General features: G+C 37.8%; 1 protein-coding gene across 1 annotated transcript in view; it reads right to left on the bottom strand.

Moving 5' to 3' along the window:
* LOC139456355 (pre-mRNA-processing-splicing factor 8) overlaps positions 1–14822 on the bottom strand; it is a 39297-nt gene extending 24475 nt beyond the window's left edge. The window contains exons 1-17 of the mRNA XM_071238004.1: positions 14712–14822; positions 13163–13371; positions 11349–11517; positions 10541–10705; positions 10140–10355; positions 9392–9604; positions 8041–8166; positions 6611–6716; positions 5855–6045; positions 5312–5431; positions 4693–4882; positions 3900–4019; positions 3343–3477; positions 1639–1848; positions 1035–1151; positions 604–720; positions 53–142 (exon numbers count right to left, since the gene is read on the bottom strand). Coding sequence (XP_071094105.1) covers positions 53–142; positions 604–720; positions 1035–1151; positions 1639–1848; positions 3343–3477; positions 3900–4019; positions 4693–4882; positions 5312–5431; positions 5855–6045; positions 6611–6716; positions 8041–8166; positions 9392–9604; positions 10140–10355; positions 10541–10705; positions 11349–11517; positions 13163–13355 — 2478 coding nt within the window. The 5' untranslated portion in view covers positions 13356–13371; positions 14712–14822. The remainder of the gene's footprint in view (positions 1–52; positions 143–603; positions 721–1034; positions 1152–1638; positions 1849–3342; positions 3478–3899; positions 4020–4692; positions 4883–5311; positions 5432–5854; positions 6046–6610; positions 6717–8040; positions 8167–9391; positions 9605–10139; positions 10356–10540; positions 10706–11348; positions 11518–13162; positions 13372–14711) is intronic.
* Positions 14823–15295: the final 473 nt, after the last annotated feature.

Here is a 15295-nt window from a genome sequence, read left to right as displayed (position 1 = left end):
CCCTCTCTATTGCCTACCTCAATCCAGTAAGTGGACACCAGTAGTCTCTTACCTTCAGGTAGTTGTGCTGTCGCTCCTGTTCAGCCTTCAGGTAAAGTCGGGTCAGGCGACCAAGGTTCTTCTTGCAGACTGTTTTGTCAACCTGTTAAAATCATGTACACTGTAAACATGGGATACACACAGTTACAAACTTGTGAGATGAAGGAAATTTCAAAACTTTATTAAAGTTTCATGCAAGGAAAAAGGATTCCATTTTCAAACTTAAAAAAATCCAAAGTTTCTGAAAACAAGATGTTCAACAATGTTCAAGGTATTGGTGCACATCAACTGTTGACAGATGTGTCAATAAAATTGTGAAAGTTAGGAGTGCCTGGTAGTGAGGCAGGTGGGGTAGTGAGGCAGGTGGGGTAGTGAGGCAGGTGGGGTAGTGAGGCAGGTGGGGTGTGGGGTAGTGAATGGCAGGGATAAAAATCTAATTATAAGTTTGTTATAGACAAATGAAAAGCAGAGAAGTGTTCAAGACATGGTTACAGAGCATCTTACATAGAATTCTTAACCCTGGCTACATGAGGAATAAGATACCTAAGCTCCTTATCTACTCACTGTAGCTCCCCTTCTGATTCTCTCCCTGTTGTAGTGAGCTGTGTTAGTCCACCAATCAGCCTTTGCCTTCACAAACCTCAAGATCATGTTTTCTATTGGGGTTGGCAATCCAGGAACCTAAAAGCAAACAAAAATCCATTTTTTAAATAAATCAAAACTATGGAATTCAATTATCGTAATTTCCCCTCTTAATACGACCATCTCATTCCTAAAATCTCATACAATACACAATAGTCAGCAAAACTCCTGCAATAGCATGACAGCCTGTAAATAATATTATCTGTACCTCAGGCAAGTGGCTAATAGAATGAGCACCAATGACACAGAATCAGTCAGACTGTTACCACATGAACCTCGTGAACAGGCTAATACAACCATAATGTCCTTTTATAATGTGCCAGATTCGATTCACCAAGTGAAAGCACTCTCACCTTCCATGGAATGTTGGCCTTCCAGCACCTCCAGGCCTCACTCAGATGCTGCAGGATGGTCCTGGCCTTGTTCTGCTTGATCCCTTCTGGCATCATGTCAAGGATGTCGTGCATTACCTGCATAAAATGTATCATAGATTTTAAAATCTTGTAAAGAAACATATTTTAATTTCAATTTTCAGGGTTCCATCATCAGAAATCCATGACAAGTGACAGTCAAATGTCCTTAAAATGTTAGTCATGTTACATAAGCTACTAGTCTGAAATGAATTGTTTGCAAGTTGGAATAAACTCATTGGAACAAAGATTTGGTCAGTATGTGCACATCACATTCACAGATAAAACGTTTGTCAGATAACATTGAGGACAGATGATCCCCAGGTCAAGTTGAACATGCTGCTGGCTAATATACTGCTGCAATCGCTTGACAAAACATGTCCAAGTTTCTCCTATGCAGCAAGCAATCTATGCTCTGAGGTAAAATGGATGTACTTTAATATAAAAAGTCAATCATAATCATATTATATAAACAGCTATGTTTTGCATTTCTTAAAATCTTATTGTAAATGAATGGATTGCCTGTATCAACAATTGTGTTACTTACAGCAGCTCTCAACTCCAGATCAAAGTGACTCTCCACTCTCTGTTTTGTGACAGTCTTGGCCACCCCCTTCGAGTGTCGCCCCTCGAACTGTCTGGACAGCAAGTTGCCAAGCCAACGCTCCAGAAGGGGTGTGATTCCACGCATGAAGAACAGCCACACCCTCCAACCGGGCGCCCAGATTCCACAGCCTGGACCCTTGCCTACTGGGCCCTGGGGAACAATGGCAGCAATTAGTGAACAAATTTTGAAGTGATTAGGTTTTACCATACTTTAATATGTATTTCACGTATATCAGTGTGCAAAAACAAACATAAGTCTGGACCAGACCAACCCAGTGATCAATATGAGCAATAATCCACTCCCGTCAGGGTACTTGGGATTAACAAAGTCACCGAGTCTAACCAACCAATCCATTAAGTCACCTTTTATGACCAGCATAGCTTGATTACAAACCCGAATTCCCATTGGTTCAGAAACTTCGAAAGGGTTGGGTTAAACACTACCATAAACTGTAATTCAGTTGTAATCAGGGGTCCGGAAAATTTAAAATCCCAATCGGACATTTACATTAATGCCACGCCCCCTTCAAACAGCGTGTTTTAGTACGACTTTTTACACACAAATTACAAGTTGTTACGTATTCATAATATGATGAATTATGAATTGTTTCAATTTAAATTGTTTAATTCACCGGACAATTAATAACAAATAATATCATTTTAGATATATATGGAAAACATACGTTTGTTTTTGTTATAATAACGATCTGTCAACGTTGTGAACGGTCTAATTAATATTCATGAGTCTGCTCAAGTGTACGCGTTGTAACATTTGGATCGAGACTATTATCCCATATTTGGTTATCACGTGACCTCACGGGAAAAGTTTTTTTTTAAACTAAAGATTATTTAAAAACAAGACAGATAATATAATCATAAATCCTAAACTATCGTTGATAGCAATAGTTATTTGAATACTTTTTCATCTGTACTTAATTATTGACCATAAAAAAATTTGATATCGATCGTCACAGAAAGCAAAATGGCGGTCAATCAAGATTCAATATACAACTAGCTACTGAAAACAATAAAATCGGCAAATCCTCATTGTATGTCAACCAAGTGAAAGTCGTTTGCCACGACTTACAAAATGATCATTCAGACTTTGTGGGTTTGTCAGATCCGCTCGACTGATCTGCATCGGTCGACTGGCTGTCGTCACGCTTTCGCTTCTTGTCTGAGGTTATGTATCGTAGCATTGTGAGGATAATGAGGTACATCGATGATGCAAGGTATTTATGTACAGTTGTAAACACATTTTACTCAAATTAACAAGATGTTCTCAGTAATAAATCCTCGATTAATCAGTGTCAACTCAGTTTATTGCCTATTACAGTGATTGACCGATTGGACTATCATTCTAGGTACGATGTATTTACAGCAATCAAAACAAACAAAGCTTGTCAGTGTAGATAATCTTCATTGTGTTACAATTGCAGACAGAAATTGCTTAGTCCTAACTGTTGATCATGTCCGGTCAAAATTTAAGAATGTCCGGACAATACTTTTTAAAATGTCCGGACAGAAAAATTTAAATGTCCGGTAAGCAATATTTTAAACCGGACATTTGAGATTCCCAATCGGACATGTCCGGCGCATATGACGGTTTCCGGACCCCTGGTTGTAACACTTAGTTTCTACTCACTGTGTTGAACCGGTAGTAGATGAGATGTTTGAGATCTTTACACATCCGGATCTGTCTCATCAGCTTGTACTTGTAACGGTACATGCCGGTCAGCTGACCCACGTGGGCGAACACGTACTGGATACCATCAGACAGCTGCAATACATCAACAGAGTAATGTAAGTAACAAATCAGGGCAGTTCAAAGACCAACAGCGGCATCCTTAGTCAACTCATCAATGTTGAGTACTGGCAAGCAAAGGCTTCATACACTAAAATGCCAAGAAAGTTGACTTTGAAGGTTCATACACCCACAAGGGTTTGATTGAAATCCAATGATTTTTCCTAGATATGTGTCAATTTTGAAGTCTTGGCTACATGACACGTATCTTTTAAGCTTGTTAACAACAGCCAAAACAATAAATAGTTGACCCCTGTTGACACTGTTCAGTGTCATGAGGGTGTAATTGTTTAATGCAGTAATCATCCGTATTTGAGGCTGATCAGAGTGGCCTGGGAGGAATAAAGCCATGACTAGACAAAACCAGTAATAGTTGAACTGCTGTCCCCTGTACGTACCTGGAAGGCATCCACATTGCCCAGTCTGTACTGCACATGGCTGTCCACCACAAGCTTGGTCAGACGTAGGATCTCACGACACAAATGGAAAGCATTTCCAAAACGGGACTTCTTTCTTTCCTATTTCAAAAGAAAGGACACAACATGAAGCAGAATATGCATAAAAATTGTTTTTTTAATCTCTGTAATATCGAGAACCATAGCTATTTTTAAGTATTTACATCATTCAGACACAAGGTGGTTGAACCAATGTCATTTGTTATTACTAAACAGACACTAATTCAAACATATTGATACAAGATCTGTACCATTTGACACTGCAATCTAAGACAATTCACAATTTGACACTGTTATCTCAGACTATTCATCATTTTACAATACTAGGACTATTCAACATTTTACACTGGAGAGACTATTCATTTTACACTGCTATCAAAGACCATTCATCATTTTACACTGCTGGGACTACTCCCCATTTTACGATGCTAAGACTATTCACCATTTTACAATGCTAAGACTATTCACCATTTTACAATGCTAAGACTATTCACCATTTTACACTGCTATCAAAGACCATTCATCATTTTACACTGCCAAGACTATTTACCATTTTACACTGCTATTTAAGACTATTCACCATTTTACACTTCTATCTAAGACTATTCACAATTTTATATTGCTACCTAAGACTTCACACTAATACCACATCCCTTTTCCCCAAAGACATAAGACACACATAGCCTGAAGACAGCTTTGAGGAGCTGGGCCATGTTAAACAGTCCAGTGGCATTACCTTGGTGGTGAGGGTCTTGACGGGCTTCAGATTGAAGTTGTAGTCCAGATGCAGATAGTTGAGGTTTTTACGATGGATGAGGAGGTTAAGCATGTTGTAACCTTGACGACAAACCTGCAAGCCAACTTCAACCCAGTCCAGCTGTGTGGTCTGGAAAAATTTGGTAGCCTTGAAGGATCTGAACAGGTACCTGAAATACAAAAGGGAAAATGTGAAAGGGTTTGAAGATAGTCACCAAGTGTTTGAGTATGGTTTTACACTGCTTTTAGGAATGTGATGGCAGAGGGCACCAGGGTTTCACACATTTTACCCTGCTAGGAACTTAAACTGACCCTTCTACTGACAAGCAAACACTTTAACTAATGGATTAATCGCCCGGGACCTGACAAATGAGCTTCCCAAAAATTATCAATGGGAACTAAATATTTGGTCCTTGGCATTAATGCTTTATGTCAATAAAGTCAGCGAGTGATCAAGTTGTTTGACAGTCCACTCAGCAATATCACAGATGTCAAATATCCAGATATTATCTCAACTTTTGCAAACTGACGTACATAGCAAATGGCATTCTACAAGATGGTTTGGTAGCAGTACCAGCACATCACATATTGCGACTTACCTCTTCTTCTGAGCCTTGGGTGGCTTGTGTTTGAGGGCATTGAGAACATAGTACTTGAGCAGCTTCTGGTAGGACACTCTCACCTTCACTGGCATGCCGGCTGGACAGTGCTCTCTGTACCTGAAGGAGGACATACTCAGTCTGATAATGGCACTTACACACTGTTTAAATCATCCTTCATATCTAAATATTTCCTTTCCGAAGAGCTTGTGAAATGAAATCCAAATTCCTTCAAAAGAACTCTTTTGGTTATCACAAGACAAGTAAAACATACAGATTTATTTGGTCAATCCATGTAGACGTAATGCTGTCAGGTAATTTCCGAAACCACCTTGAATGTGTTATTTTCCCAAAATCATAAACAAAAAGACTTCTAATCAAACTGAGTGTGATTATTGTTTAATGCCGCATCAGCATATTGCAGCTTTTCGCAGTGATGCAAAAGACAGCAGGCTCATTCGTAAAACAAGAACAAATAGATCTGGCATGAAAAGAAACAATCCAGTTGAGTGATTTCACTCACAAACACAAGCAATGTCCTACCAGTTTTTGACAATCGGTACATCCATTGCTCGTCTGCTCCTTCCCGACCGAAGGTTGAAAGGTCGTGGTGCCCACAGCAGAGCAATGCCATTTGCTGTGTTGTCAGTGTACAGGGGGGTTTCAGCAAGGAATGGCTGCACAAACTCGGGCAGCTCAAACTCTTCATCATCGTCAGGCAGAGGCTCTGTACCCTGAGAGAAAAGGAATAGATTGTATCTCACTGATCATTGGAAACCACAAAATCTTTGCACACTAGGTTTGTAAAAGAAATTAAAAATTGCTCCGGGTTCAAAGTTGGTTTTGCTAGACCACAATAATTCATTAGATTTTCAGCCAATTTATCAAAAAGGAGAGTCATTTTATTTCTTATTCATATTTTTATATCTCTGTATAGTAACTGACAATGGATGTGGTACATGAAGCAAGAATGTTGGGTTGGTCAATGCTTAATACTGTTTTTCATGAAGAAACAAAGTTGCATCGACTGTAGGTATTTAGGAATGATATAATGATGTGAGGCTGGATGGAGATGAAGCTACTGGTTTATCACTTTTTTCTTTAATCTGATATCAGCCATTGATAAAGTCAAACAGTAAATGTCATGCTATTTAGGACATGATCCAAACAAGATTCAAGGTATCACAATAAAGTGTTTCATTTGGAAATGTTTTGTTAATTATAACGGTGCCTGAGAACCCTTGTTCCTAACCAGAATGAACATCTGACCATGTGAAGGCACATTCCTTCATGCATTACCTTGACTGTGTTCCTGTGTGAGATGGGGTTAATGAGAGGATCAAAGTAGAACGCCGGCAAGTCGGGGTCCTCCGTCTTGATGAAGACAACATTTGGGGTATGGTACCTGAAACAGTCATCGGTCATAATCATGTAGTGTTTGGCAGCAGAGGATGCTGGGCAACTGCCACAGTATCTGAATCTGGACGGTTCCTTCAAAACTTGAGCCAGCAAGTTGTACTACAAGTTCAGCAGGTGACTGCACACACTCAGTACTGTCAACCAATATACCATGTAGCAGGTCTGATCTATCATGATTTGACACAAGGATTCATGGACTAGTTTCATGCCTCCTCACCTGTCTCATGAAATCACAAAATTACTCAACACACATCCAAACTTTTCACAAGAAAACAATTAGGAAGAACGGAAAATTCAAATCCACTTCAATGTCGACTTGAATATCTACAGCAAGTCACTACTCTATTTCATTTGTTATTAATAATTACTGCTTTTGATAACCTTTCTAATTTTAACCTTAACCTTTCTAATCTAACCAAAAAACAATAATAGCAAATTATAGCCTGAAAAGATCATCATAATGGTTCATGCAGAAATATTCATTAGGTGTTGAGTTTTGGCGGGAAACAAACGCCACTTGTTTGAGACTTAGCCCAAATTGTTTCCGTGGAAACAACAAATCAAAAACTAGAAAAATTAAAAAATATGAAAAGGCAATAGTTAAGCATGTGCTTATTTCACATGTATTATCTCATGTCAAAATATTAGTTAGTTTGAGAGTTGTGGCTTGGAAACGAAGAGAACAGTTGTTTGAGATTAAGTACAAATTGTTTCCATGGAAACATAACAAAATAAAATTTAGAAACATAGAGCAAGGTATATGCCAGGTTTCACTGAAAAATGTTGAAAGGTTTTCAAGTTATGGCCTGGAAGCAAACCCTACCCTTGTTTGAGGCAAAGTCAAAATTGTTTCCATAGAATCATAAGAAAATAAAATTTAGAACAATTTCAAAATAGCTAAAGGCACCAGTGAAGCTGATGAGCAATGCATATCCCAAGAATATGTTGAACGCTTTTCAGAGAATACTTTTGAGCCATTTTCAAACTCAGTGAATGTCATTTTCACTTGACAAGATGTAATTTTGAATTTGCCAATTTCCTTTATATTGAGATTGATAACATTCCATTCAATTTTGGAATCACCAAGTATACGTTATAAATCATACTGTGCATAACAAATGTAACATTTTAACCTACATTTTCACAAGGTTATTAAACAAGCGATGTCCATGTGTGCTCTACAGGATCTTATTTTAACTATGTCATTATGATTTAGTTGTGAGATTGGCACTATCACAAAGAATCTTTAACTGCAGCTGTATTCCTATAATCCATCAAAACAAAGACTTGTCTCCCTACAGTGTACCTACCATGAGAGATGGACCTGGAACGGGATGTTGTTGAACAGGTATGGGAAGGCAATTCTGTACTCTGTTCTCACTGGTTGCCGGATGATGATCTTGTTGATGTCATTGAATTCATTCCAGTCCTCATCACTGCGAACAAAATTGTCATAAAGTGTATAGGACATATCTGAATTCTCTAATTGTATGATTAATAGACTGTCCAACCCACAATCAAATTCCAGTGTCCATCAGGTGTGAGAAAAAGCTGCTTGACATAGACTTCATATTTTCAACCATTCATAAGATAAACATTTTACACACTACACAACCACCCTCATCAAATCACAAGAAAAGAAGGATTTTGATCTCAGCTTCATCAACATGAAAAGAATTCAAAAGTGATTAAAAAATTTCAACACAAAAGGAAGGAAAAGAAGACAAAAAGTGAGAAGGGCTCACTGATGCCCAAGTTCAAACATGGAAAAAGCAATATTTAGCACTGCACCTCTCCTATTGGTAAAGAAACTGTACCCCCAATTGTAAAAGAATCCATGAAGTATTTTTTTAGTCATAGGTCGCACAAATGTTGCAGTAAAAACATTCTAAGTTAAAAAATTTAAGATAGCTGCATTTTTTCAGAAAATCCAAATATTGAAAACAAACTCTGCACTGTAACTCTCTTTAAGTTGTACCCCTAATTGGAAAAGAATCCATGAAGTAGTTTTCATATTATAGATTGCACAAATGTTTCAGTGAAACAATTCAAGTCAAAATATGGAAAAATGCTGTATTTTTTCAGAAAATCCAAATATTGAAATCCAACTTTGCATTGCACCTCTCCTTCTGGTATAGAAAGTGTTCAAATTTGAAATGAATCTATAAAGTAGTTTTCAAGTTATAGGTCACACAAAAAAAAAATGTCTTCAGAAGGACAGATGGACAATTCCTTGGTTAAACTATATACCCCACCCTTTTAGGTAGTGGTATAATATTAAAAATATAATAAACAATTTTTTATTGGTTGGAACAAAACTGATGACGAAATCTTTTTGTATTTTGTTGCTCCATAAAGCCAGCCTGTAAAAACAAACCAGTGACTGATATCATGAGCTATGTCCCACATTACTGAAGCATCTTCACATGCAATCAACCATGTCAATGAGCCTGACTACCCAATCCATGTATTCCTCTTGTACAAGCATAGGTTGCTGTGGACCTCATCCAAACCAAAATCTCCATGGATACAGCTATGAAATGACTGGTCACTCTTCCTAGAATGACACATACTACGCAGTCCATGTTTCCACCCAGTCCCCATATCAAAACCACCTACACAGCACCAAAAGCCGGGACCAAGCGTAGACTTTGTACTCACTGCATGTCCTTATCTTTGACCAGAGGTTCAAACTTGGGTCCACCAGGAATGGCCAAGTTGAGAGCTTTGGCTGTGAAGAAGGACTTGAGGTCAAAAAGATAGAAGTAGTTCCTGTCGACCAGATCGGTGAGCAGCTGATTGGCCAGTCGATACAGCACCGACAGCTGGGGGAGAGTCAGGTTCCACTTCCTGTACGTTGTGCCATTCACATGTCTGGAGGAAAAGGAGTACTGACATTTAGTTCAGCATATAAAACTGATCATAACTTAACTAACATGAACATTATCAAGTCCCAAAGAACCTGTTGCAATATTAACAGAACACGGAACAAACATCATGTTTTTAAATATTTTAAATAAACATGTTAACACAAACCATGAAAATCAATAAGAGCAACTCTGACTTCCATGAGAAAGTATCACTTAGTAATCATGCATAAATTTCATTACTTTATTTCACCCTTTAGATGAATCCTCGGTGTAACTGACATGGAAAATAAAAAGACAATCAATTTTCTAAAGGGTGAGGGTGTATAGTTTTCAGCCTCCATAAACAATTTTCCAGTCACATCATGGTAGGAGACAACAATGTACTTCACAAACCATACAGGAATCCAACAAGTGACCTCGGAGTGACGAGTTGAAACTTGAACCAACAGACAATTCTAAACCACACACCCCACCCCTTTGTTAAATGGTCTCTGAAGAGTTTGGTACACCTGAACATGACAAGTTGAATTTGTACTTACTTTGAGTCAATGAGTGGTTTGTGTTCATACAGCCAGTCCCCAACATCCTTGTCTTCATCTGGGTCAAGATCCATCTGAATTGCTTCCAGAGGTTCCACATCCAGGACGTTGTCAGCATAGTCTAGAGGTGGCTCCTCATCATCAAAGGGTGGGAACCTCATACGTTTGAAGTGACGCCGATCACGTTTCTCTCTCCTCATCATGATCCACATTGTTCTACAAAATTACAGAAAGTCACAATTAGTCAAGCACTTTCTTTTTGTCACAGACCAGACTAGTTTAATATGAAGTCTAATCACAATGGGATAATTTAGTTTTCTGAATGAAGAGAATTACAAACTTCTTTGAGGCTATAACTGAATTTCCCATGAAGAAAAGTTTTATTTGACTTGAACACCTACCCCCACTGTGCAATGTATACTGGTTCAATGACCCAGGGTATCTCGTTGACGAATGTGATGGCTCCGGTGATGTGGTAGAGGACGCTGACGTCACGGATCTGTTCCCACGGCATGGGCATGTTCTCCATCAGTTTCATCACTGCATGCGGCATGTACTTTAGGGCACTGGCAACAAATGAAGATTTTACAAAACATTGTTACACATAGCTTTAATTGATGATCTGGGAGAATCAGGAATAATGAACATTCTAAATAACAGCTATATCTCCCAGACTCCAGTTGACCACACAGAAAATCAGATATATGCTTGTCAGGTTGTCATCACAGTGATAAATTGTAAAACTAATTGTAGCCACTGGATACTCATTGATCACCTCTCCCAATAAGCATCATTATTTTTAGATACTATAGTGCCTAAGAATCCCCCCCCCCCCCGGTCAAAACTTTTAGATTTTAGTTGTCAATACTGAGGACAGCGATACAATGACAAATTGAAAATACCAATGTATCGCAGCAATACAACAAACCATTTTCTGTCATACCCAGTGTTCGCAGTAAGCACCTGTCTGTAGGCCTGTGGCAGGTAGATTTCATGTTGGGGACATGGTTTCAAATTTGCATGGGACTTTATGGCATGCAGTAAATTTATGTGTCAAGTAATTTGTCCCAATAAGTAGCGGTTCTTCAATTATCTTTTAAAGATGGCATCTTATTTTGAAAGAGTATGGTACACGATATAATTTCATATAAAGCACATCACCGACAACTGTTAATATTTCAAATTACACATGTCAAGGGATAAACTCACCCTAAATACACTCTTTTGTCGTGTCTGAACTTTCTGTTGGTCATGTCACCATGATCTCGGATAATCTTCCGCACATGTTCTGAGGGCATGTCTTCCTTCTGGGCATCAATAAAGCCAAACTTTCTTTTCTCTGCATATCTCTTGGATTGAAGCTGTTGCCATTTACGAGCTGAAGGAAAACGCATTTTATAAGAGGAGTCATCAGAAGATGAAAAAATCCCCTCCCCCCCCCCCCCGATCTTATGCACCAGAAAGGCAGATTCTGGACTTATGAAAAAATCACTACAAAATAATCTTTAGCAACAAATTTCTTAACTTAAAAAGGTGTTAAAAGAGCCGTAAAGGAAACCCTATATTTCGTTTTAATCTTAGACACATAAGCAATATCATAGAAAGCAAATGGCTGGACAATCACCTTCTAAATTCCAAATTTGTACATTGACCTTGTTTTAGTAAATGAGAACGAATACTTGGTTGTCACTACACTGAAAGTGGTTGGAAATTTTTCAATATTTCAAATAAGTGTACCCAAAGTACCGATCTGAAATGGCTACAGTATAGAATCACACATAATATACTACCAATTAGTAATTATTTACTTAAAATAGGATATATTGATTCACCTTTACCATGTTTACATGAATTCTGTCAAAAAAAACTTGAAACGATAGAACATTTATTTTATAAGTGTAAAATTGTTTCTAATATATGGCACAAACTAGAAAAATGGATTCTGCTAATACAAGTACCAATAGTTTTCAAAACAAAATATTATATAAGACATAAAAGCTATGAGCAACAATCCTAAGATTAAGAAAATATTTATAGATCTAGCATAAACAAGCAAATACCAAATGTTGAATGCATAAAAAGAGATTATTAGATATTATGACCTCACTAAATTTATTTATTTTTCTAGTGGAAAAGAATTAAAAAGCCTTGACGCTGATTGGAAAGTTCACATGATGCTAGCTCCTAGTCCAATGGAGGGCTGTCAGATCTTCATGCAGAGGAATTGTATTGGAGAAAAAAGATTGTATTTTAACGAGATTGGTGTCCTTACAAGATTGGCTCATATTAACAGTGTTTCATTGTAAGGTACAATAAGACTAATGTGGTTAGGGTAACATTTATTTTCAAAATAGGTAGGCTTTATTTCTTTTCTTTAAAAACCTACAAATATCTCATGTCTGTAACTGCTGTAAATAAAGATAAAGTGTTTGACAAATATTTTCAAGTGTAATATATTTTGGTCACGAACAGCGTTCTAGTGATAAAATGGCAGAACCAAGTTAAACCAAGGACATGGCCAGTTGGGTTATGCAGAGCTCCAGATAACTTTTTGATTGGGTTCCCCAACAACCCCCCCCCCCCCCCCCCGAAGTTTTCCATTATAATTGGGCTATTACATTTTTCATTGGGTAACCAATATTTTTTCACTCATCTATTCATCATCCTATTGGGTTTTTCCCAAAATGAGTAAGCATTTTGAGATTTAAAAAATAAATGAAACAATGCTTTATATGTATATAACAGTTCTAAATATAGGTTTGACTCGGAAAGTAAATTAGCTCGTAATTGTGTTTCGGAAAAGCTTCATTTACGGGTATTTACGCGTGCTGTTTTCAAACAAATGAGTATTCCATTTAAGTCATGAATTTCTGTAAGCAAGTTAATTGAAAGTAATAGGGTTTTGAACAGTTTTGGGGGGTATTTTACACAAATATGCAGCTTATCTGTAGCTCTGGTAATAGTTATTAGAACAACATCCGTGTTTTCTTAAGGCCCAATGCAGTACTCCTCTTGTCTCTTACCCTTCTCTTGCAACTTCTCCTCTGACATGTAGTCCGGCACTTTAGGTTGCTGAGGGGGAGGGGGTTGTGGAGGATGTGGCATTGGTGGCTGCTGTTGCGGGGGAGCCATAGGTACTACTATCTGCTGTAAAACTGGCTGGCTGATCAAGAAGGGCTGGCCTCCAGGCCCTATAACTGTATAGGGGAAGGCCATCCTTGTAGGTTAGCTTCTGAAACAAAAGTCAACAGGTTCAATTAAGAGAGAAACACGTTATAAAATCTGAGGTATGTACTGTCAAGTCCACCATGACTTTGAACAGGTACACAGTTTCGATTCATCAATCTGAGCTTTCCAATCACAGCAACATGTATCCGATGAAACTACTGATAACAGAACTGGTTTTTTTATTGGATTTGTAGAAATAACAGTCCCAAAGCAAATGGGAATATATGTCACAAGAGTATTTCTTGTAAAACAAGTATTATGTTGTTTGGTTGCAGGGCTCGAAAAATCCACTCATCCGCTTGTATTTACGAGTGGTAACTGATGTCGGGCAAGCTAAAATTATCAAATACTCGTCCTGACGGACGAGCAGATACTTACAGCAGTTTAATTTATATTTGTTTTGATGTGTGATATCTTGACACGGAAATCACGACCATTCAGCCGATCGATATTTAAGTTGCGTATAGCATTAACAATTAGGCTGAGGTTTGTCTCTTGATGTATCTTTGCGCAGGCTTTGCACTGAAACCAGTCTTTATTTATTGATGTAAGCTGCCGGTTGCTAACTAAACCAAAATGACGGATATGAGAAAGTTTTTCTCGTCGGAGGGTCACATACACTGACTGACACATATAAAACACATAAAGGAATGCGAACACTAGTGACATATAGTGAATTCTTGTCATTAAAATATATACCATGTGACTAACCTGCACCCCGGGTCCGGGTAGTCATGTGGGTACCCAGATATTACTCTCTACCCACCTGACCGATGTTACCTGTCCCAACCCTAAATGAGTGGACATGGTTAGCCTAACCACGGACCTATATAACAAGTCTGTGTTCTAACAGCTCGGGAGATCAGTGATCTACATTTTATTTCATTGCAAACAGGAAACTGCATTCTAAACAAATATTTACCTCAGTTATTTCAAATTTGCGCATCTTATTTTGCATGATAGATGGAAAGATAGTCTGCAGGTGTTAACTGTCGAAAACTGTGGCGTTTCTGGACACAAAGCATGCCACTAAGGTGCGGATTGTTTATCAACAAGTTATGATTCTCCAAATGTCACTAATAGTTGAATAATGGTTATTAAGCGCTGTTAAAACTCAAATATATTGGCGTCCCCACCATCTTTAAACGATTCTAAACGACATGCAGCTTAAATGACAGCGATTATCAATAAAAATCCGTTAGGCCTGCAAGATTTAGGGCTAGAAACTTTGCTCACACAGAACAGAGATATGTAGGCCCAGAACTAGAGTCATATCAACTAGAAGAAGAATGCAAATATAATTATTTCCAAAGGAAAATAAAACCATACTTCCTCATAGATTACCTTGGATTCCAAATGAAGTGTCGTTCAAAACTTCATTCGATTATTAAAGTTTCATTTGGACCACGTTTCTTGTACGCGCACAAAGATGGACGCGACGTGCAGTTTACGTAAACCACGTGACCGGCATGGTTATTATCAAAAGAAGAAATCGCACTTTGTTGATCTATTATTCGGAAAAGGGAGACTATATTCTTTAACAGTTAAAATTCAAACCTAATATTTACCGGTATTATATATGTGTTGAACTTGAAAAGGCTATTTAATTGAAGAAAACCCGACATTTACTCTTCAGTTATAGAATTTCTATCCTATTCTGTAACATGAAATCAAACTGTCGATTTTTTGCCGTACCAAGAGCAAATAACTCTCTGTTGTTAAATTTCCGGTAAAGACCGAATAATGAAACGTATTTAACAACAAACATATTTTCGCTGAGAATAAAGATGACAATTTACAAGAGGAACTAATAATATGCAATAATAAATTGTCATTGAAAATTCATTCATTTAAAAATTTGTAACCTTACATATATGGCATAACTTTAAATGAAATACTAAATGCCCGGAATTTAAGGTGTTAATCTT

Source organism: Haliotis cracherodii, unplaced genomic scaffold (assembly GCF_022045235.1).
Source record: "Haliotis cracherodii isolate W230 unplaced genomic scaffold, xgHalCrac1.p SCAF_11, whole genome shotgun sequence".
In the NCBI taxonomy this organism is placed as follows: Eukaryota; Metazoa; Mollusca; class Gastropoda; order Lepetellida; family Haliotidae; genus Haliotis; species Haliotis cracherodii.
The sequence above is the reverse complement of the archived record's forward strand: the minus strand, read 5'-3'. Positions and strand labels throughout refer to the sequence as shown.